The 20696-nt window shown below is 46.2% G+C and overlaps 3 protein-coding genes across 7 annotated transcripts in view; 1 reads left to right on the forward strand and 2 right to left on the reverse strand.

Moving 5' to 3' along the window:
- Positions 1-449: 449 nt before the first annotated feature.
- LOC117747925 (low affinity immunoglobulin gamma Fc region receptor II-b-like) lies at positions 450-12747 on the forward strand. Of its 5 annotated transcripts, none has more exons than XM_034557439.1 (9): positions 450-555; positions 1579-1938; positions 8599-9114; positions 10304-10462; positions 10569-10604; positions 11112-11366; positions 11444-11683; positions 11759-11893; positions 12000-12747. In XM_034557439.1, exons 4-9 carry the CDS (start codon positions 10432-10434, stop codon positions 12110-12112), a joined length of 810 nt encoding a protein of 269 aa, XP_034413330.1. In that variant the 5' UTR covers positions 450-555; positions 1579-1938; positions 8599-9114; positions 10304-10431; the 3' UTR covers positions 12113-12747. The 5 variants fall into 5 exon arrangements, with proteins under 5 accessions (XP_034413330.1, XP_034413331.1, XP_034413332.1 ...); XM_034557440.1 differs by having other exon boundaries at positions 8599-9099; XM_034557442.1 differs by lacking the exon at positions 450-555 and adding an exon at positions 562-1265.
- A 163-nt stretch (positions 12748-12910) lies between these two features.
- Positions 12911-17362, reverse strand: LOC117747920 (sialoadhesin-like). Its single transcript, XM_034557434.1, has 9 exons — positions 17270-17362; positions 16998-17033; positions 16112-16226; positions 15766-15914; positions 15062-15301; positions 14728-14994; positions 14414-14653; positions 13309-13443; positions 12911-13155 (listed from the first exon to the last, which is right to left on the reverse strand). Exons 1-9 carry the CDS (start codon positions 17292-17294, stop codon positions 13043-13045), a joined length of 1320 nt encoding a protein of 439 aa, XP_034413325.1. The 5' UTR covers positions 17295-17362; the 3' UTR covers positions 12911-13042.
- A 2755-nt stretch (positions 17363-20117) lies between these two features.
- The window catches only part of LOC117747917 (sodium/hydrogen exchanger 9B2), a 14512-nt gene continuing 13933 nt past the window's right edge, over positions 20118-20696 (reverse strand). The window contains exons 14-15 of the mRNA XM_034557429.1: positions 20529-20696; positions 20118-20378 (exon numbers count right to left, since the gene is read on the reverse strand). The exon at positions 20529-20696 is cut by the window's right edge and continues 7 nt beyond it. Coding sequence (XP_034413320.1) covers positions 20290-20378; positions 20529-20696 — 257 coding nt within the window. The 3' untranslated portion in view covers positions 20118-20289. The remainder of the gene's footprint in view (positions 20379-20528) is intronic.

Consider the following 20696-nt stretch of genomic DNA (forward strand, 5'->3'; position numbering starts at 1 on the left):
CATTTAAACTGTAGAACATAGAACATATCATTTAAACTGTAGAACATATCATTTAAACTGTAGAACATAGAACATATCATTTAAACTGTAGAACATATCATTTAAACTGTAGAACATATCATTTAAACAGTAGAGCATATCATTTAAACTGTAGAGCATATCATTTAAACTGTAGAACATATCATTTAAACTGTAGAACATATCATTTAAACTGTAGAACACATCATTTGTCATTGCCAGAAGTTCATAGTGGAGAGAGAAAGGCTGAAGAGGAAGCTGGAAGTGGAGGAAATATAATTAAGAGATGCATTAATCTTGGGGGCAGGAAAGGTACTGCAGTATTTGAAAGAAACAAAAATGTTTTAATGGCATAGATAACTCTGGTCCACACTCCAATACAGTAGGTGGCGGTAATGCACCTTTTGTTGGATGCCATCCACCATGAAGCCTAAAAGGAAGAAGAGGACGAGGAAGAGAAGAAGCTTCCAGAAGTTTCTACTCCGTCTGCAATGCTCCTGCTCCTGGTCCTCTCCTCATGGAGCTCGCTCCTCGACGGTGAGGAAACTATTTAAAGTTGCCAACTCCTCAGTAGAGAAAGTATCTTTTGGCGGTCGTAACGTCGCTAAATGACGTCATCTAGTTTGCGTAATCGTAATGGCCGCTGGATATTTATCTTGTGTCACAGAGAGGCTCACACAGTGTGAGTGATTTATTTTAGTGACAGTGAAGGAACATTTACATCCCGCTCTGTCAGCCAGAGAATCACGTCTCTGCGCGAGGTGAGCCTGGGGGCTCGATACTGCTTTCATGTCAGTCTCCAGGACACCAGAAAAGTCTCCAATAACTAATAAGAAGAGAAAAGTCTCCAATAACTCTGATAAGAAAAGAAAAGTCTCCAATAACTCTGATAAGAAAAGAAAAGTCTCCAATAACTAGTGAGGTGTCTTTTCGTGTCGAGGCTTCGAAACGCGCGTCGAGTAATCCAGGAAGATTTTTGTGAAGCGCGTATCGAGACTTGTGTTGATGGCGAGTGTGATGACGAGTCGGCCGTACCACGTGACTGATTCAGAAGATGGTTTGTATTCGGTGTGCGGTTCGAAATAAAAGGGGCAGCGAAACGGAACGGAGTCCCCAATCACATTTTGTGGACTTTATTGCACATTTGTTTGCAAAGTATTCAAGCTTCTTTTTTTGCGATGGAACCAGCAAGAAAGAGATAATGTTCCCCTGTCTGCGAACATTTTGAGCTGATCTCTCCTCATCAGGTATGCACATAGTAATAATAACTATCGTAAAATATTCCAAGTCTCCAATAACACCAGAAAAGTCTCCGAGAACTCCAATAACACCAGAAAAAGGTTTGGCCTGTGCCAAGACCTCCTGTATAGCCTGTGCCGAGTTCCTCTCTCTCTAGGGGCTGGACCAGGGCGAACCTGAACCAGCTCTTGTATAAACCTGGTTCAGCCCCGACTATAAATCGAAGTACACACTGTTGTACTGGCTCACATTTTATTGTTTCAGAAGGAAACAACACAAGTTCTGACTGTGGAGAACTTTCTCTTCCGTTTTTTTGTTCAGCCTCAAAGAACCTCACGCCTGGACAGAACGTCACTCTTGAGTGTTGGCTTCCGGTTTCCCAAAACGATGTCATCGCATTGTTAGAGTGGAACAAACTGGAGCTGAAGTCCAAGTGCTACGTCTTCTTCTACAGAGACGGACACGTCTACGTCAGCTACCAGGACCAACACTTCCTCGATCGAGTGCAGCTGAGAGCCCCAGACATGAAGAACGGAGACTTTTCCATTGTTCTGAATAATGTCACCGTCAACGACTCCGGAACGTACAAGTGTCAAGTTTTTTTAATCAAACCCAGTAGAGAGAGTCACAGACACGAACCCGAACTTGTCAGCGTCGTCCAGCTGACCGTCAGAGAACCAGGTGGGTTTAGAGTTCAGACATTGTGTTCATGTGATATTAGTTTTTCCAAAAGATGGTGTTGATGTTTTTGTGGGGGGTGCTGCGGGAGTATGGGGTGCCGGACCCGTTGGCACGGGCCATCCGGTCTCTGTACGCCTGCAGTAGGAGCAGTGTTCGTCTCCTCGGTAGTAAGTCAGACACGTTCTCGGTGGGTGTTGGCCTCCACCAGGGCTGCCCTTTATCACCGGTCCTGTTCGTGACCTTCATGGACAGGATATCTAGGTACAGCCGGGGGCTGGAGAACAACAGGTTGAGGAGTCTCGGGATCGCCTCTCTGCTGTTTGCAGATGATGCGGTCCTGTTGTCCTTGGACAGTGACCTCCGGCATTCACTGGGGCGATTTGGAGCCGAGTGTGAAGCAGCGGGGATGAGAGTCAGCACCTCCAAATCGGAGGCCATGGTGCTCCGCCGGAAACCGGTGGATTGATCCCTCCAGGTGGGGGCATAATGCCTACCCCAAGTGAAGTATCTCAGGGTCTTTTTCACAAATGAGGGTACGATGGAGCGAGAGTCGTGAGGTGGATCGGTGCGGCTGCAGCAGTAAAACAGGCGCTGCACCGGACCGTCTTGGTGAAGAGGAGCTGAGCCGGAAGGCAAAGCTCTCCATTTACTGGTCGGTATAGATTCTGACCCTCATCTAAGGTCACAAACTCTGGGTCAGGACCGAAAGAACGAGGTCGCGAATACAAGCGGTCAAAATGTTTCCTCTGTAGGGCTCAGCCTTAGAGATAGGGTAAGGAGATGAGTTTCCTCTGTAGGGCTCAGCCTTAGAGATAGGGTAAGGAGATGAGTTTCCTCCTTAGGGCTCAGCCTTAGAGATAGGGTAAGGAGATGAGTTTCCTCTGTAGGTCTCAGCCTTAGAGATAAGGTAAGGAGATGAGTTTCCTCTGTAGGACTCAGCCTTAGAGATAGGGTAAGGAGATGAGGTTCCTCCTTAGGGATCAGCCTTAGAGATAGAGTAAGTAGATGAGTTTCCTCTGTAGGGCTCAGCCTTAGAGATAGGGTAAGGAGATGAGTTTCCTCGTTAGGGCTCAGCCTTAGAGATAGAGTAAGGAGATGAGTTTCCTCTGTAGGGCTCAGCCTTAGAGATAGGGTAAGGAGATGAGTTTCCTCTGTAGGGCTCAGCCTTAGAGATAGGGTAAGGAGATGAGTTTCCTCTGTAGGGCTCAGCCTTAGAGATAGGGTAAGGAGATGAGTTTCCTCCTTAGGGCTCAGCCTTAGAGATAGGGTAAGGAGATGAGTTTCCTCTGTAGGGCTCAGCCTTACAGATAGGGTAAGGAGATGAGTTTCCTCCTTAGGGCTCAGCCTTAGAGATAGGGTAAGGAGATGAGTTTCCTCCTTAGGGCTCAGCCTTAGAGATAGGGTAAGGAGATGAGTTTCCTCTGTAGGGCTCAGCCTTAGAGATAGGGTAAGGAGATGAGTTTCCTCCTTAGGGCTCAGTCTTAGAGATAGGGTAAGGAGATGAGTTTCCTCTGTAGGGCTCAGCCATAGAGATAGGGTAAGGAGATGAGTTTCCTCCTTAGGGCTCAGCCTTAGAGATAGGGTAAGGAGATGAGTTTCCTCTGTAGGGCTCAGCCTTACAGATAGGGTAAGGAGATGAGTTTCCTCCTTAGGGCTCAGCCATAGAGATAGGGTAAGGAGATGAGTTTCCTCTGTAGGGCTCAGCCTTAGAGATAGGGTAAGGAGATGAGTTTCCTCCTTAGGGCTCAGTCTTAGAGATAGGGTAAGGAGATGAGTTTCCTCCTTAGGGCTCAGCCTTAGAGATAGGGTAAGGAGATGAGTTTCCTCCTTAGGGCTCAGCCATAGAGATAGGGTAAGGAGATGAGTTTCCTCCTTAGGGCTCAGTCTTAGAGATAGGGTAAGGAGATGAGTTTCCTCTGTAGGGCTCAGCCTTAGAGATAGGGTAAGGAGATGAGTTTCCTCTGTAGGGCTCAGCCTTAGAGATAGGGTAAGGAGATGAGTTTCCTCCTTAGGGCTCAGCCTTAGAGATAGGGTAAGGAGATGAGTTTCCTCCTTAGGGCTCAGCCATAGAGATAGGGTAAGGAGATGAGTTTCCTCCTTAGGGCTCAGTCTTAGAGATAGGGTAAGGAGATGAGTTTCCTCTGTAGGGCTCAGCCTTAGAGATAGGGTAAGGAGATGAGTTTCCTCCTTAGGGCTCAGCCATAGAGATAGGGTAAGGAGATGAGTTTCCTCCTTAGGGCTCAGTCTTAGAGATAGGGTAAGGAGATGAGTTTCCTCTGTAGGGCTCAGCCTTAGAGATAGGGTAAGGAGATGAGTTTCCTCTGTAGGGCTCAGCCTTAGAGATAGGGTAAGGAGATGAGTTTCCTCTGTAGGGCTCAGCCTTAGAGATAGGGTAAGGAGATGAGTTTCCTCCTTAGGGCTCAGTCTTAGAGATAGGGTAAGGAGATGAGTTTCCTCTGTAGGGCTCAGCCATAGAGATAGGGTAAGGAGATGAGTTTCCTCCTTAGGGCTCAGCCTTAGAGATAGGGTAAGGAGATGAGTTTCCTCTGTAGGGCTCAGCCTTACAGATAGGGTAAGGAGATGAGTTTCCTCCTTAGGGCTCAGCCATAGAGATAGGGTAAGGAGATGAGTTTCCTCTGTAGGGCTCAGCCTTAGAGATAGGGTAAGGAGATGAGTTTCCTCCTTAGGGCTCAGTCTTAGAGATAGGGTAAGGAGATGAGTTTCCTCCTTAGGGCTCAGCCTTAGAGATAGGGTAAGGAGATGAGTTTCCTCCTTAGGGCTCAGCCTTAGAGATAGGGTAAGGAGATGAGTTTCCTCCTTAGGGCTCAGCCATAGAGATAGGGTAAGGAGATGAGTTTCCTCCTTAGGGCTCAGTCTTAGAGATAGGGTAAGGAGATGAGTTTCCTCTGTAGGGCTCAGCCTTAGAGATAGGGTAAGGAGATGAGTTTCCTCTGTAGGGCTCAGCCTTAGAGATAGGGTAAGGAGATGAGTTTCCTCCTTAGGGCTCAGCCTTAGAGATAGGGTAAGGAGATGAGTTTCCTCCTTAGGGCTCAGCCTTAGAGATAGGGTAAGGAGCTCGGACATCAGAAAGGAACTTGGAGTTGAGCCGCTACTCCTTCGTGTGGAAAGTCAGTCAGCTGAGGTGGTTCGGGCATCTAATTCGGATGCCTCCTGGTCGCCTCCCATTGGAGGTTTTTAATGCCCATCTGGTAGGAAACCCCGGGGAAGACCCAGAACACATTGGAGGGATTATATCTCCCAGCTGGCCTGGGAACGCTGTTAACACGTTGTTATTGTTGGTCCCGTCACTGTTGTCATGGTGACACTCTGTCTCTTCCTGGTCCTCCTCGTCTCTTGAACTGAAACAAACAGCGGCTGACCATTACATTTCATTTAGCTGTTGCTTTTATCCAAAGCAACACAATAAGTACATTCAACGGTGAGAACAACATCAGAAAGTACAATCAGGGCGAGGCTGGTAAGGTAGTCAGCTCCTTGGTGGCAAGGCGCCGGGGGGATGAGATCCTCCCTGAAATGCTGGACATTGTTGGGCGGTCTTGGCTGACACGCCTTTTCAATGTCGCATGGGGGTCGGGAACAGTGCCCATGGACTGGCAGACCGGGGAAGCCAAATAGTGGTTCCCATTTTTAGAAATCTCCCAGCTGGCCTGGGAACACCCCGGGATCCCCAGAATGAGCTGGAACATGTTGTGGGTGAGAGGCCAGCCTGGGTCGGCCTGTTGGGAGGCCACTGAGACACGACCCGGATAAACAGAAGACAATGTATTGATGGATGCTGTTGATGACTCTTTCTACTAAACAGCTCTGAGTCACGTGATAACGTTCTGCAGGTCATACAGATGGAACCACTGGAGGAGGAGACCAGCATGGAGGAGACCAGCATGGAGGAGACCAGCGTGGAGGAGACCAGCGTGGACGTTATGGTTTAATACCAGTAGCTGTCACTGGTGTGATTGTTACTGGTTTCATCCTACTGGTATCAAGGAGGAGGAAGTCAGATCGGCCAGCTGGTGATGAAGAAGCTGAACAAGAAACATTGAGTTCTATGTGTAAAGGGGACTTGAACCATCAGTGAAGCTACAAAGGTTTCTCAACGAGCTTGGACGCCTGGCCAATCCGAGCGCTCCAATGGCAGCGCGGGGCGGGGTTTGAAAAGCAGTGGGATTCCCAATAACGCTCCACAGCCCTGCACCTGACTCTCCACCAAGTGGGGTGTTGTGTACTTGTTGATCCTGGTGGCTGTATTATCCGGACTAATCGTAAATGTAAATAGGTCTTCATCTTGTATTCTGTTTGTGTTTATAATGTAATAATGTATTAATGTATTTCTTCTTTGTTATTTATTTTCTATTTAACCCTCCCGTTGTCCGGGGGTCAAACTTATTTGGTCAACTATAAACAAGCAAGATTTCTGGCTCTCACAGACCTGTAACTTCTTCTTCAAGAGGCTCCTCTGTCCTCCACTCGTTACCTGTATTAATGGAACCTGTTTGAACTCGATATCAGTATAAAGGACACCTATCCACACCCTCAAACAGTCACACTCTAAACTCCTCTATGGCCAAGACCAAAGAGCTGTCAAAGGACACCAGAAACAAAATTGTAGACCTGCACCAGGCTGGGAAGACTGAATCTGCAATAGGTAAGCAGCTTGGTGTGAAGAAATCAACTGTGGGAGCAATTATTAGAAAATGGAAGACATACGAGACCACTGATAGTCTCCCTTGATCTGGGGCTCCACACAAGATCTCACCCCGTGGGGTCAAAATGATCACAAGAATCCCAGAACCACACTGGGGGACCTAGTGGATGACCTGCAGAGAGCTGGGACCAAAGTAACAAAGGCTACCATCAGTAACACACTCCAACCCTGCAGTGCCAGACGTGTCCCCCTGCTTAAGCCAGTACATGTCCAGGCCCCTCTGAAGTTTGCTAGAGTATTTGGATGATCCAGAAGAGGATTGGGAGAATGTCATATGGTCAGATGAAACCAAAATAGAACTTTTTGGTAAAAACTCAACTCGTCGTGTTTGGAGGAGAAAGAATGCCGAGTTGCATCCAAAGAACACCGGTTACCTACTGTGAAGCATGGGGGTGGAAACATCATGCTTTGGGGCTGTTTTTCTGCAAGGGGACCAGGACGACTGATCCGTGTAAAGGACAGAATGAATGGGGCCATGTGTCGTGAGATGTTGAGTGAAAACCTCCTTCCATCAGCAAGGGCATTGAAGATGAAACGTGGCTGGGTCTTTCAGCGTGACAATGATCCCAAACACACCGCCCGGGCAACGAAGGAGTGGCTTCGTAAGAAGCATTTCAAGGTCCTGGAGTGGCCTAACCGGTCTCCAGATCTCAACCCCATAGAACATCTGTGGAGGGAGTTGAAAGCCCCAAAACATCACTGCTCTAGAGGAGATCTGCATGGAGGAATGGGCCAAAACACCAGCAACAGTGTGTGAAAAGCTTGTGAAGACTTACAGACAACGTTTGACCTCTGTCATTGCCAACAAAGGGAATATAACAAAGTATTGAGATGAACTTTTGTTATTGACCAAATACTTATTTTCAACCATAATTTGCAAATAAATTCTTTAAAAATCATGTGATTTTCTGGATTTTGTTTTTCTCTCATAGTTGAGGTGAACCTATGATGAAAATTACAGGCCTCTCATCTTTTTAAGTGGGAGAACTTGCACAATTGGTGGCTGACTAAATACCTTTTTGCCCCACTGTATGTATGTGTATATATCCCTCGCGTTGTCCCGGGGTTGTACACCTCACTCGGGGATCCTCGTCACGAGCTTGAAGGTCTCCTGGGGGGCCTATCGTGACGAAGGTGCGAGAAGACAACGATGAAGCTCGGCCCCAGAAGGAGTGCAGAATAAGCCCGGTGAACTGTTGGAGCAGATACACACTAGAGTACGATGACGCTGTACACACGGACACGGACCTAGGTGGATACGGCGCTTTGGAGAGTCTGAACGTCTACAGGAGACGTCAGGAATCCTAAGATGGTTGTACTCTATGAAATAAAACACGTTCTGTTGTAAAACATATGTCTCCACTGATTAGTTTCCACAATTTCCTTTGATGATCACGAAAAGAACGGCACGCGAGGCTCCCTCAGCTCAGCCTAGATTGTGAGCGAAACCTTCGGAGAACCTTCACTCAAAACCTCTAGGTTTCTCGAAGCCCAATTATTTAGACATCACATCCGGTGTCACAAGCGACAACACGGAGATGTGTGTTTTATACAAGAGCTGACCGACGGTCGGAGCACGTCGGTCAGCTCTTGTATTTTCCGGTAACAATGCGAGTTGTGATGCCCGGACTTGTAACACCACCGACCCTCAGCCAGTGTCACCGTGATCACGTTCAGATGCGCGACGAACTCTCTGCGGAATCTCTCTCGTCTGATCTCGATCTTCAGCTCCTCGCGCCGCCTTCAGGAACGGACATTCTCCCTCGTGAAGTAAGCAAGTTGATTCAGAAACGTGTCACGCCCGGCATAAAGTGCGAGACTTCCAGGTCGCAATTGGTACATCGGTGAGCGTCTATTATAATAATAATAATAATGATGATAATGATGATAGTGATGGGGATGGTGATGATAGTAATAATATCCGATAATGCTCACAGGGACGCCGCAACGAGGTGGCTGCAGCCCGGGAGCCTGGGTGCCCAGGAGGGTCTCAAGCGGTGGCAGAGAGGGTCATCCTGGAGCAGTTCGTGGGGGGGCTGCCGGCCGGACCTTTGACGTCTGCTGTCACCGCCCTACGTCGCTGGAGACCGCCATCACTCTGGCGGAGTGATCTGGCGGTTTATCCCTGCGGTCAGGGTGGACATCGGCAGCACGCTGGCTCCGGCTCGACCAACGCCAGCCCCACGGAGGAGGCTCCTACGACAGCTCCCTCGGTTCCCCAATCCTCCGACCCCAGCAAACGCCGGCACCCATCCCAACCGACAGGGGGTCCCTCAAACATCAGGGCAGGAGTGTCTGAGGTGATCCGGGGTGACTGTTCTCCAACACCATCCCCCGGTCCAGGGGGGTGGTGTTGATGCAGTCAATGGTGGATTCCGGCTGTAAACAGTCTATGATCCACCAGACCCTGGTTCGGCCCGGGCATTGGTGGAGGCATTGTGGGTAAAAATGAGGTGTGTGCATGGGGATGTTCACGAGTATCCTATAGTGTCAGTTGAGACATAGGGGGATAAAACCTAATGTAAAGGTCGCGGTTAGCTCCGCCTTACTCACCCACCAACCTTGGGAACCGATTGGCCGGGGTTTGATAAGTTAATGGGACAGGCTGCGGGGGTGCGTTCACGGCAACGCAAGGTTATTCGACACTGCAGACGGCAAGCACTACATTATACAATAATATATATACACAGGCAGAATAAATACGGCTATTTGCACAGTGTAGTGATATTAATATTGAACAGGTCAGATTGAATGAAGTGGTTGAGTGTTTTGTGGTCTACTGGGAGCTCAGCTGGTTGTGCAGACTGACAGCAGCAGGAAGGAAGGACTTGCGGTTCCTCTCCTTCACATCTACCCCGGCTCGTCATCCCCTCTTCACATCTACCCATGTTCCTACTGTTTAGATCATCCTCCCGGTTCCCCAGTCTTCCTGCCTTACCTGGTCCTGGTCCTGCCCGGTTCCCCCCCGCCCTCCTGTCCTCGGACTCCCCGCTGTTCCATCACAGTTTTTCCCTTTGTGTCCTCCCGGAAATAAAAGCCCTTAATAATAATAATAATAATAATAATAATCCATTTAATTTATATAGTGCTTTTCAAGATACTCAAAGACACTTTACATTATACACCGTAGACACAGCTACGGGGAGCAACGCAGGGTTAAGTGTCTTGCTCAAGGACACATCGACTAGGGCGGGGATTGAACTGCCAACCCCTTGATTGAAAGACGGGCATGCTAACCACTGACCCATAGTCACCCCAAAACTCACGACCTGCGGTCTGTGTCTGCATCTGAGTCCGCCACCACACGCCGTGATGTTCTTATGAGCTTCCTCCAGGGAACCTCTCTTCAGCTAGAGCCCCACCTGTGCTTCCGTTTACCTTCATTACTCAACATCTCACCTGTCGGGGTCAGAGCCCTCTGACAAAATATATATATATTTATATATATATATATATATATATATTTATATATATATATTTAGCACTGTGCGTGTGTGTGTGAACACTGAGTTATTATTATTGTATATTAGTTAAAGCACACGTACTGTATAGATGTGTTCGTATACATATACACACATACAAATATATATATACAGACAGTTGTTTATTTGTCTCGGTCTCTGCTTCATGTTTTCGGTTCAGAGCCTCGTTCCTCATCACCTCACGAAGAGGAAACCACAACCCTGGCAGCAGAGCCCTCAGAGGAAGGAGGAGGGGCTTATTGACCATGAAGTCATCAACGTTCACCATCAGCACGCAGATCTCACAAGATGGAGGGAGCGTCAGTCCTGTGGCTGCTCGGTGAGTACAGCAATGAGGAGAACCTTCAGAACATCTGACGGTTCTAACAGATCTAAACGTTACTGAGAGACTCGTGCAGCTAAACTAACCACAGTGTCCTCTGCAGGTCTGACTTCACTGCTGAGCGGTTCCACAAGCCAAGGTCAGTGAGACACGGCCTCCAACCACCAATCAGAAATCTCTCCAGACGGTGCAGTTGGTCCGGGGGGGGGGGGGTCTACAATGTGATGGGTGGAGAAGAAGCCTTTTAGAGTGATTCAGATTGAAAGCTCCGAAATATGCCTGACACAAACTAAAAGATGGTGCAATGTAACGTAAAACGTAACCTTCCATAGACTGTAAACAGGAAGTGGGCGTAGCCATCGTGACATCACGTTGCTTTGTGGAAGATGGTTTAGGAGCCTCGGTTCCTCCTGTTGGCCGTCGCAATGTTGGTTTTTGGCCGTTGTCATTTTTTTGCTGTCATCATATACATGTTTTACTCTTACCCATCTTTGATTCTGGCCGTTGCCATCGTGGTTTTTGGTTGTTGTCATCTAGCCTCAGATCTCACCTGTCCTACATCCACCTGCACGTACACAACAACGGGACGTTTAGTCCAATTGAAAATGTAAAAGCTCAACAAATCCTCTTCCACACCGTCCTCCAGCTCCTCTGAGTCTCAGTAGCTCTCAGTTCTTCAGCTGGACGTCCCTCACTCTGAGCTGTGAGGACGACCCCTCTGGGTGGACCCTGAGGAGGACCACGCCCAGAGGGAAGGAAAAGGCCCCGTGTGGAGACGGATGGGGGTATCTAGCTGGTTCTTCCTGTGAGATCAGCTTCTTGGTCCCTTTGGACAGTGGAGTCTACTGGTGTGAGACCACAGAGGGAGAAACCAGGACCACCATCAACATCACCGTCACTGGTAAGATCAGACAATCAACCACACAATAAATAATAATACATCTGCACCGCGAACAATATGCTGGTCTCTGTGTTCAGGAGGACCAGTGATCCTGCAGAGCCCCGTCCTCCCAGTGATGGAGGGACATGACGTCACTCTGTCCTGCAGGACAAAGACGACCTCCGACCTCCCAGCTGATTTCTATAAAGATGGCTCCTTCATGAGGACTGAGCCTACAGGTCACATGACCCTCCAGCATGTCGCCAGGTCTGATGAAGGCCTCTACAGGTGTAACATGAGCGGTGCAGAGTCTCCACCCAGCTGGCTGGCTGTCACAGGTGAGGAGGTCTCCTTTGGTTTCACCACTTCATTCACCCAAATATTAACCTGACCAGGTGAGATTCTGTCTCCAGGTCAACCGACAACCCCGCCCCCTGCCTCGGACCCCTCCCATCTTGTGATCAGAATAGTCTGCCACCTGGTGGTGTTCTGTCCGTACTGCATCTCCACTTTCATCATGGTGTCTTTATATCGACACAGGCCCACAGGTATCAATCCATCAATCAATCACTATTGTGTTCATGATTGACAGTCTTTCTAACAGAACCCCTCATGTTGATCTACAATCTCTTTCTAACCTGCTCCGAATCCTAGTAAATGACTTGCCCGTCTCCATGGTGATGGCCCCGCCCACTCATGCTGAGGGGGGATTGGGTGATGACTACGATGACCTCATCACTGCTGCCACCACGGAGCACCACTTCTGACCGGATCTGTTGTTTGACGTCCTTCGTAGAAGAGAACCGGAGGACCCAGAACCCCTCCCTGTGGAACTCCACATGTTCTAGTTTAACTCCACATGTTCTAGTTTAACTCCACATGTTCTAGTTTAACCCCACATGTTCTAGTTTAACTCCACATGTTCTAGTTTAACTCCACATGTTCTAGTTTAACCCCACATGTTCTAGTTTAACTCCACATGTTCTAGTTTAACTCCATATTCTAGTTTAACCCCACATGTTCTAGTTTAACTCCATATTCTAGGTTAACTCCACATGTTCTAGTTTAACTCCACATGTTCTAGTTTAACTCCACATGTTCTAGTTTAACCCCACATGTTCTAGTTTAACTCCACATGTTCTAGTTTAACTCCACATGTTCTAGTTTAACCCCACATGTTCTAGTTTAACTCCACATGTTCTAGTTTAACTCCACGTGTTCTAGTTTAACTCCACATGTTCTAGTTTAACTCCATATTCTAGTTTAACCCCACGTGTTCTAGTTTAACTCCACACAATATAAATACTTGAATAATAAATTCATACTCACTCATTATAAAAATGTATTTTAAACATATTGTTCAATACAACCATCAGTGATAAACACATCTAAAGACTTTTAAGACTTGTGTCCTTTCTGCCACTAGAGGGCGCCCACGTCAAACATGTTCATTTGTAATTCATACATCATCAAACTGCAGTTTTTCAGCCTTAAGAGTTAAAACTGTGAAGCCAAAAACACTCAAAGCAACAAATAAAACAAATGTGAAAAGTTCACATTCAAACTTTATCAACAAAAGTTTTATTTTAAAGTATACATTCACGTCTGTCAATAAATGTCTTCATTGTTATCCTGTCTCATTATTGAAATATGGATTCTTGAACAAGTATACAACAACAACATCAAGAGAGAAACGTTTAGAAGTGATACTCGGTGGTGACGTCATCGATGACATCACCATACGGTCGGTCCAATCCCTCGTCTTCCTCGCTGGGCGGAGCCATCGTCGTAGAAACAGGCTGCTTCCTTCCTGCAGAGTGATGTCATCGTTTCATGAATCATCGAATAGATAATTCAATATGAAGCATATTGTGATGGAGATTTGATTAATTGATTTAACATCATCATCAGTCAGCTAATGCCAGCATGCTAACGTGCTAAGCTAATTCGGAAACCACGTTACCCGAGGGCCGGTGTCGGTAAAGAGACACAATGATGACGGTGGAGATGCAGTACGGGGAGAACACCAGCAGGTGGCGCATCACTCCCAACACAGAGAGGGCGGAGTCTGCAGCCGGCATGGCCAAGCCATGTGGGTCTGGAACGACAAACGCATGTTAGCCTAACCCATGTGATGTAATGTAGCATTAAAAATCAATAAAACATCCGTTTGGAACAACAAGACACATGAATATCAATCTCTTTCTGATGTAAATGAATGAAGACGTTTATGGACAATGTTAGGACGGCGGTCCTCATGTCCTCATTTCCTAATGTATTCATTTCCTCATCACCTCATGTCCTCATGTCCCCATGTCTTCATGTCCCCAGCACCTCATGTCCCCATGTCCCCAGCACCTCATGTCCCCATGTCTTCATGTCCCCATCACCTCATGTCCTCATGTCCTCATGTCCCCATGTCTTCATGTCCCCAGCACCTCATGTCCTCATGTCCCCATGTCCCCATCACCTCATGTCCTCATGTCCCCATGTCCCCATCACCTCATGTCCTCATGTCCCCATGTCCCCAGCACCTCATGTCCTCATGTCCCCATCACCTCATGTCCTCATGTCCCCAGCACCTCATGTCCTCATGTCCCCATGTCCCCATCACCTCATGTCCTCATGTCCCCATGTCCCCAGCACCTCATGTCCTCATGTCCCCATGTCTTCATGTCCCCAGCACCTCATGTCCCCATGTCCCCAGCACCTCATGTCCCCATGTCTTCATGTCCCCATCACCTCATGTCCTCATGTCCCCATGTCCCCAGCACCTCATGTCCCCATGTCTTCATGTCCCCAGCACCTCATGTCCCCATGTCTTCATGTCCCCAGCACCTCATGTCCCCATGTCTTCATGTCCCCATCACCTCATGTCCTCATGTCCCCATGTCTTCATGTCCCCAGCACCTCATGTCCCCATGTCTTCATGTCCCCAGCACCTCATGTCCCCATGTCTTCATGTCCCCATCACCTCATGTCCTCATGTCCCCATGTCCCCATCACCTCATGTCCTCATGTCCACATGTCTTCATGTCCCCATCACCTGCTGACTCAACCCTCCTCACCTGTGACAGCCAGCCAGCTGGGTGGAGACTCTGCACCGCTCATGTTACACCTGTAGAGGCCTTCATCAGACCTGGCGACATGCTGGAGGGTCATGTGACCTGTAGGCTCAGTCCTCATGAAGGAGCCATCTTTATAGAAATCAGCTGGGAGGTCGGAGGTCGTCTTTGTCCTGCAGGACAGAGTGACGTCATGTCCCTCCATCACTGGGAGGACGGGGGTCCGCAGGAGAACGGGTTTATCTGAGCAGAAAGAAAGACAGAGGAGGTCGAAGACGGTTCTCATGATGTGGAACGGTTCTCCGTGATGTTCCTACCATACACGGTGATCTGGACCGAGTTGCTCCGCTGCTGTGCAGCAGACTGGCACCAGTAGGTGGCGCCGTCGGGCAGCTTGACCGTGTGGAGGACGCAGCCTCCAGAGGTGAGCGACCCCCAGTCGCCCCCACAGCCCGACATCTTCCCGTCAGACGCGGTGAACCTCCTGACGCTCCACCCGCCGCCGCAGCTCAAAGACAGATTCTCGTACTCAAACAGCTGAGAGGAGTCGGGCGACGCCGTGAGCGACGCCACGTCGGACCCGTCTGGGGGACAGACACCAGGAGTCAGGACGGAACCGTGGAGATGAAGGTGAAGAAAACAGATCTTTACCTTTCGTCAGCAGCCGGCTGGGCGGCGAGTCGTCAGCGCCGATGTTACATTTGTAGACGGCTTCATCCGACTTGGAGAAGCGCTGGAGGGTCATGTGACCTGTAGGCGCTCTTCCGATGAGCGAGCCATCTTTATAGAAATCAGCTGGGAGGTCGGAGGTCGTCTTTGTCCTGCAGGACAGAGTGACGTCATGGCCCTCTGTCACTGGGAGGACGGGGCTCTGCAGGATCACTGGTCCTCCTGAACACAGATTATTATTAATATTATCGAGGTTATTGAGCCATTTAAAGGTATTGATTCTTCATCAGATTTGTTAGAAAGTTAGAATCTCCAACCACGACAGTACTGATATAGAGTGGCATTAAGCTAAAACATTGCAATTGAGTAATAGGGAGTCATCTTCTATAGACTTCTATACAACCAGAGGAGTCGCCCCCTGGTGGTCAGGAGAGAGAATGCAGCTTTAAGTCACTTACCACCTGGTCATACAAGTCCTCACTTAATCAGACTCTCTCGGACCTTTGCAGTTCCTATAATCTGCTTCTGGCCTCACTCCCCTTTAAGACAATTGATGTGACTCGTGGACGTTGCAGCCCGTGAGTCACCGACGAAGACGAGTTCAGTTCATTCAACAACCGGCACTGACAAACATGAAAAGGCCTCAAACCAAAAGAAGAAGTTTGGTCATGAGTTGTGAATCTCACCGACGACGAGGACGTTGACGCTGTTGCTGCTCTCCCCGCGTTGGGATTGACACCAGTACACGCCGCTGTCGGACAGCTTGGCCGTCTTCATGACGCAGGTGGAGGACGAGTGGTCGCCCCATCCTGATCCACAGTGGGACAGCTTCATACTGGGAACACAGCGACCAGTTTAGCCATCGTTGTTCATGTTCAGGGGTTTTATCTTTCCAGCACAGGGTCCACATTGGACATCATTTACTCAGTGTTCCAGATGTTTTCTGATCCATTCGGCTTTAATTGGTTGTTTAATTAACTTTGATTCCAACCCCTCAGCCTGTGTCTTTGAAGCTGTGTTTGGTGGACTGACCTTTCTGCCGTGTACCTCCACACCGTCCAATCACCGGAGCTCATCCGCCCACAGCTCAGAGAGATCTTCTCGTACTCGAAAAACTGCGACATGCTGGGAGTGATGGTCACCGAGGCTGGGAGGAAAAAATAAACACGGGGGCTGTTATTGGATGTGTAATAACTACTAGTAATAACTACATTGTGACCTCATCGTCAGGACAACGTGTTCACGTGTCCAATACCAGCAACCCTAACCCGATAAAGTAACTCCAAGTACAACATTTCTCTTTGTTGAAGTAACAAAGAGTACAAATACATCATAATGTGTACTGTGCTGGAGTCGGGGCGGGTCTCGGGATGTGAACCCAAACATATGAACATATTTATAAAAGAAGGAAGTGTGCACCTCATCAAACAGACTCCAGACCAGCCGACACGTGGCTCTTTATTTCTATCTGATATGACGAGGAACTGTTAGTATCATTACTATAACTACTACTATTTAAATTGTTTGATGGACGCAACAAATACAATGTGTTGCTGTTGTGAGATTGAGCAACTTTTGGAACAACCAATCTATATTTTCTTCTCACAAAGCAGCTAAAGTGGCTGAATTCATTTAGAAACTTTTAAACATATGAAAAGTGAGTCAAAGACAGAAATAGAGAAGAGACATTTCCACAACCTCTAATCGGCTCGTTCTCACCAGTGTAGCATGAAAGCACGGTGGTACAGTTAGCTGGCTAGCTCGCCAATTCCACCAAGGACAAGCTAACGTTAGCCTACAGGGCTAACGAGCTAGCTTGTCATCTGAACTACTTGAACTAACAATAGAAACATGTTAGCGTCCTTTTTAATGATTTTTATTTCAATAAACGTCTCAAGTCCATAAACAGGAAACTCACCTCGACTGTGGGCCGACTGGAGGACGCTCAGCAACACTGAAACAGCATCACAGGTGTGAGAGTGTGTGTGAGTGTGTAGAAACATTTGTAACACACTCAAATATCTTCACAATTCCACATCTTTTGACCTCCTTATGATCTTAATAATCTATAAACACACGTCTGTTCCCTCACTGAAGGTTTTCCCTTTGGTTATTTTCACGTGATAAATATTGATTTATATATAAATAAATAAATAAATAAATGTCTTTATTAAAGTTTTCTCTACTCACCGGGGAAAAGCAGAGTTGCCTTCATGGCATCCGAATGCAAAGTGTGGCAACAACATCCTGTTCTTGGAAACCACAACCGGACCGCCTCTCTGGGGCTCTTCATCCATTCATAACCTTCATCAGAAGTCAAGATGTTTCTACCTCATTGAGATTAAAAATCTCCCTTTCAAGTGTCCTGGCCAAGACATTTAACAACGTGTCAGACATACAAAATAAAACAGTGACAGACAATAAAGAAATGTGTAAAACCAAAACTGGATCAGCTGGAGCGAGGGAGTAGTTCAGGGAACAGTGCCGGGATGAGGTGTAATCAGCCTCAGCTGGGGTCAATCAGAGTGTGTGGGGGAGCGACCGGGGAAAGAACACCCGACCGCAGCATAATTAGCAATAATAAAAATCTGTAAGAATTGAATCCCGTGTGTTGCCCTCAATGTGCCTGCCCGACATGGAGGATCGTTACAGTTACTTTGTTGGTTTGTTGGTTTGTTACTTTGTTGGTTTGTTACTTTGTTACTTTGTTGGTTTGTTGGTTTGTTGGTTTGTTACTTTGTTGTTTTGTTACTTTGTTGGTTTGTTACTTTGTTGGTTTGTTACTTTATTGGTTTGTTGGTTTGTTACTTTGTTGGTTTGTTACTTAGTTACTTTGTTGGTTTGTTGGTTTGTTACTTTGTTGTTTTGTTGGTTTGTTGGTTTGTTGGTTTGTTACTTTGTTGTTTTGTTACTTTGTTGGTTTGTTACTTTGTTGTTTTGTTACTTTGTTGGTTTGTTACTTTGTTGGTTTGTTTTGTTACTTTGTTGGTTTGTTGGTTTGTTGTTTTGTTACTTAGTTACTTTGTTGGTTTGTTACTTTGTTGGTTTGTTACTTTGTTTTGTTACTTTGTTGGTTTGTTGGTTTGTTACTTTGTTACTTTGTTACTTTGTTGGTTTGTTGGTTTGTTGTTTTGTTGGTTTGTTACTTTGTTGGTTTGTTGGTTTGTTGGTTTGTTGTTTTGTTACTTAGTTACTTAGTTACTTTGTTGGTTTGTTGGTTTGTTGTTTTGTTACTTAGTTACTTAGTTACTTTGTTGGTTTGTTGGTTTGTTGGTTTGTTACTTTGTTGGTTTGTTGTTTTGTTGTTTTGTTACTTTGTTGGTTTGTTGGTTTGTTACTTTGTTGGTTTGTTGGTTTGTTGTTTTTGTTGTTTTGTTACTTTGTTGGTTTGTTACTTTGTTGGTTTGTTACTTTGTTGGTTTGTTGGTTTGTTACTTTGTTGGTTTGTTACTTTGTTGGTTTGTTACTTTGTTGGTTTGTTACTTTGTTACTTTGTTGGTTTGTTACTTTGTTGGTTTGTTGGTTTGTTTGTTGGTTTATTACTTTGTTTGTTACATTGTTGTTTTGTTACTTTGTTACTTTGTTGGTTTGTTGGTTTGTTACTTTGTTGGTTTGTTGGTTTATTACTTTGTTGGTTTGTTACTTTGTTACTTTGTTGGTTTGTTACTTTGTTGGTTTATTACTTTGTTTGTTACATTGTTGTTTTGTTACTTTGTTGGTTTGTTACTTTGTTACTTTGTTGGTTTGTTACTTTGTTACTTTGTTGGTTTGTTGGTTTGTTACTTTGTTACTTTGTTGGTTTGTTACATTGTTGGTTTGTTGTTTTGTTATTGAGCCCATCGTTCTGACACTTGTTGACCGTGTGCAACGTGGACGTTACATTTGAAAGAGGATTGCTTCGTGGTTTCAGGTTGTTGCTGCGTTTCCTTCTTCAAGCGGGTTTCCGTTCCACTCGTGTGGTCTGAGGAGAAGAAAGCGTACTCAGGAAACAGGAACTGCTTGTTTGAGATGAAGATGTACACTGCTTCCATCTTATTATAATGTGATTCATCACATGTGTTTACATACATTTTAAAGAATAACCTTTTAAAATACAACAATCCTGGAGCTATTTGTTGTTGCAAACATGCTCTTCCTGTTTAGTGAAGAGACTTGAACACACAAGTCTTATTGATCTTTTCATCAGGTTTATGCATTGATCTTCGTCTGATAAAAACATTTGTTGATGTCGACCAGGTTGTTTATTTTGACAACGATTCTATATTTGTGCGCCTTTGTTTTTGTGCGTGCACGTTTTACTTCCTGTATGTTGTTGATACACACAGATTCTGTGTGTAAATGTAACATCTAGTCAGAGACTACAGATAAACGGCAAACAAATACATTTATAAATTAAATAAAAGTTTGCTTTGTCACTTTTTATCTTTGAGTATTTGAATAATTAATGGTAATAAATCGTAGTTCATTACAATAATTGTGGGACATATTTATCTCAATTGCTCAAGGGATTGGACAAGAATAATTACAATAAGAGGAATATAAACTGAAACCCCCTCCCCCGACAGTTGGGCGACAACCATCTCTGGAAACAACCACCCCCACCTCAGGCCGTGATTGGTCAGCCGTGTGGAGGCGGGGTTTGAACTCCTCAGCTCTTTTTGTCTCATTCTTCACACAAACATTAGCTCCACGTTTAAACGCCCTGAAACATCAGATAATCACAAGCGAATGAATGACCTCACCTGCCCTTCGCCAACACAATCATACAAATAACAAAAGACGATGAATAATAATGGAAAATTTAGCTTTGTTGGACAAATATGGCATGCTATGCTAACATTAGCGAGCTAACTCAATATTTAAATTGTATTCTGCCTTAATTTCCCCTCAGACCACTGAGCAAACAAGCTAATATTAAGGTTGTACAACTACATAGTTATTTTTTATTTTCCATTTTAATTACTTCTGATGTATCAAACAAAAACGTTTGACACATTGTACAAACTTTTAACAATTTACTGTTATTGCATCCCGAACTTTCATCAGCAGCTAAACATTTAGCTAGCAACAGTAGCTTGCACGTTAGCATTAGCACATCAAAGGATAAACGAAACATACAGCAAAGACATTTTAAAAACATATCTGCGCCGACAGAAGGTTTAACGTATTGTGCATAACATAGTTTTATTTAGTTTGTCCAATCGGAGGCCTCATAGCTTGCTCTCAAGCGTCACGCTGTCCTTTTCTTGACCAATCCCATTGCTGCTTGGAGTCGTGGCTCCGCCTTCCGTGTCTTCTGCTGAGATTAAATTTAAAATGTTAGTAGAAATATGATTAATGTATCCGCCTGTCTGTAATAATAAATAAATACCAATAAAAGGTTAAATGATTAATGAGAATTAAGTTAATAAAGTTAAAACAAAGACACACAAAGAGTGTGCGTGCTGACCTTTGACCTGCCGGGCCAGGAGGCGGGGTCCGGCCAGTCCGATACCCAGCGCTCCGATGGGGGCTGTGGTCAGAATGGCTAACACGGCTAACGTTAGCACGTCCAAACCAAACTTAATCAAGGTCTCATCCCCCTCCTCTCTCGCCAAGTCCAAAGCCTTGGAGCCAA

This window comes from Cyclopterus lumpus, chromosome 18 (genome assembly GCF_009769545.1).
Source record: "Cyclopterus lumpus isolate fCycLum1 chromosome 18, fCycLum1.pri, whole genome shotgun sequence".
Classification (NCBI taxonomy): Eukaryota; Metazoa; Chordata; class Actinopteri; order Perciformes; family Cyclopteridae; genus Cyclopterus; species Cyclopterus lumpus.